Raw genomic sequence first — 1967 nt, 5'->3', positions numbered from 1 at the left:
GAGGTTCTTTCCTGTTTAATGACACCTCTGGAGGACAAATTGGGCAATATATTGCCCAAATATTGTCTCAAATTTACATTTAGATTCCAGATCTGTGAAGCAGAAGCAAAAACTGTGACTTGTTATCTGCAAACCACCACAACACCTTTTCATGTATGCATATTTATTATTAAGACAATGTAACATTTTCATTATTAGATTTCTGGTTAAATGTTTTAAGAGCTTATGCCATCAAATAACACAGATGTTGAAGGTGAATTGTAAAGCACAGGCTGTTTGTGACTGTTTCTCATAGGTATTTGCTTTCTTGTCCACTGAAAGCAAGGAAGCTGGGTCGTAAAAAAAGGACAGCCATGCAGAACAGCAATTCTGCCCCCAACAACTCCATCATTCAGCCTGCAGGATTTTACATTATAGGCTTAAGTTCAATGCCTTACAATAATATTTATGTCATGTTCCTCACTGTGCTTTATGTGATCACAGTCATATGCAATGTCTCTCTGATCACTATCATTTTCTATGACCACCGACTGCATGTCCCAAAGTTCATGGCTGTTGGTAATCTGGCTTTGGTTGATCTTGTTCTCAGCACTTCTCTTGTGCCTGGCATGATAAAGACTTACCTTATTCTAGACAATTTTGTGCCATTCAAACTGTGCCTTGTGCAGTTGTACTTTTACTTTACTTTTGTATCCCTCGAGTCATTTTCCATATGCGTTCTCTCTTACGACAGATTCGTTGCAATCTGCTTGCCTTTAAGACAGGAGTCTATAAACACAAACACCAGAATGGCTTACATAGTTGGTGCACTTTGGATCTTTAGTGTTGTTATAATAATCTATGCTATTGAATCCTTCCCAAACCTCTCATTTTGTGACTCTATGATCAACAGCTATTTTTGCGATTATTCTCCTATTTTATTACTTGCTTGCAATGATATAACATATCAGTGGAATATTGGCACTACTTTAGCTACACTCTTCATTGTTGTACCTTTGTCTTTTATTTTCTTGACCTATATGGGTATATTGATCGCTGTATTCAGAATGAAGAATAATCAGAGCCGTTATAAGGCGCTGGCCACGTGCACCGAACACCTCACATTAGTGGCCATATTCTACATTCCAATTTTAATTGTCTTCAATTTTATATTTTTTGAATTTAATTGGAACCCCAATGTAGGTCTGGTGTTTTTGTCTTTGTCGTCCCTCATCCCACCCTGCGTGAATCCCATCATTTACTCATTGAAAACTAAACAGATTCGAGACAGGATTTATTCCTTGTTAACCCACAGACTGTCTGTTCATCCTCTTAAAAATGCACATTAATGTATAGAACATAACTGTGGCTTAAGTTTTTATAATGTCATATGAGGTTTTCTGTTATGCTTTTGTATTATTTTGTGTTCATATTAAAATGCATTGTTTATCTATCAAATTTGAATATCAAATTCTGCATTTTCTCTGCAGTTAGTCATAAAGAAGCCATCTCCATGTATTCTTTCATTGTGCAATATCTCTGTAAATTGTTCCCACCTGAGAAAAAGCTGCTTCTATATTAGTTATCATCACACACATAAAACTCTTTCTTTTTAATAATTGCAATGTGTAAAATTTTCTTTCCCTGTATCTACTATCAAAAGCTGCTTGGTTTACAAAGTGCAAATGATTGTACCAGGTTTACATTAAGTTACTTAAGTTTAGGTCTAAGGCTGGCTGACTAGTTCCATGTAGGGGGGAAAAATCTGACATGCCTTCAATAGAATAGATGGTTTACCAGCTAATGGCAAGCCAGTGACTATCTAGACCAGAAGTGTCCAATGCCCTGTCCAAATACCTATACTTGCGGTCTTGGCCACTATAAGTGTGCAAGACTGTCCCATGTCTTAAAAATGCCGAAGTGCAGTGCCCTTAATGCACGCTAAACCCACACTATCTTGAATGCTGCTTCAGAGCGGTATTCGAGGC

At 37.2% G+C, this 1967-nt stretch overlaps 1 protein-coding gene across 1 annotated transcript; it reads left to right on the top strand.

The window, feature by feature from the left end:
* The first annotated feature begins 302 nt into the window (after positions 1–302).
* On the top strand, positions 303–1328 carry LOC137029577 (olfactory receptor 5P80-like). Its single transcript, XM_067399188.1, has one exon. It carries the CDS (start codon positions 354–356, stop codon positions 1326–1328), a length of 975 nt encoding a protein of 324 aa, XP_067255289.1. The 5' UTR covers positions 303–353.
* The last annotated feature ends 639 nt before the right edge of the window (positions 1329–1967 follow it).

The sequence above is a fragment of the Chanodichthys erythropterus genome, chromosome 10, assembly GCF_024489055.1.
Source record: "Chanodichthys erythropterus isolate Z2021 chromosome 10, ASM2448905v1, whole genome shotgun sequence".
Classification (NCBI taxonomy): domain Eukaryota; kingdom Metazoa; phylum Chordata; class Actinopteri; order Cypriniformes; family Xenocyprididae; genus Chanodichthys; species Chanodichthys erythropterus.
This window is presented reverse-complemented; position numbering and strand designations above follow the sequence as displayed.

Excerpts from the sequence above, each read along its gene's own strand:
- LOC137029577 (XM_067399188.1), top strand. The coding sequence starts at position 354 with ATGCAGAACAGCAATTCTGCCCCCAACAACTCCATCATTCAGCCTGCA.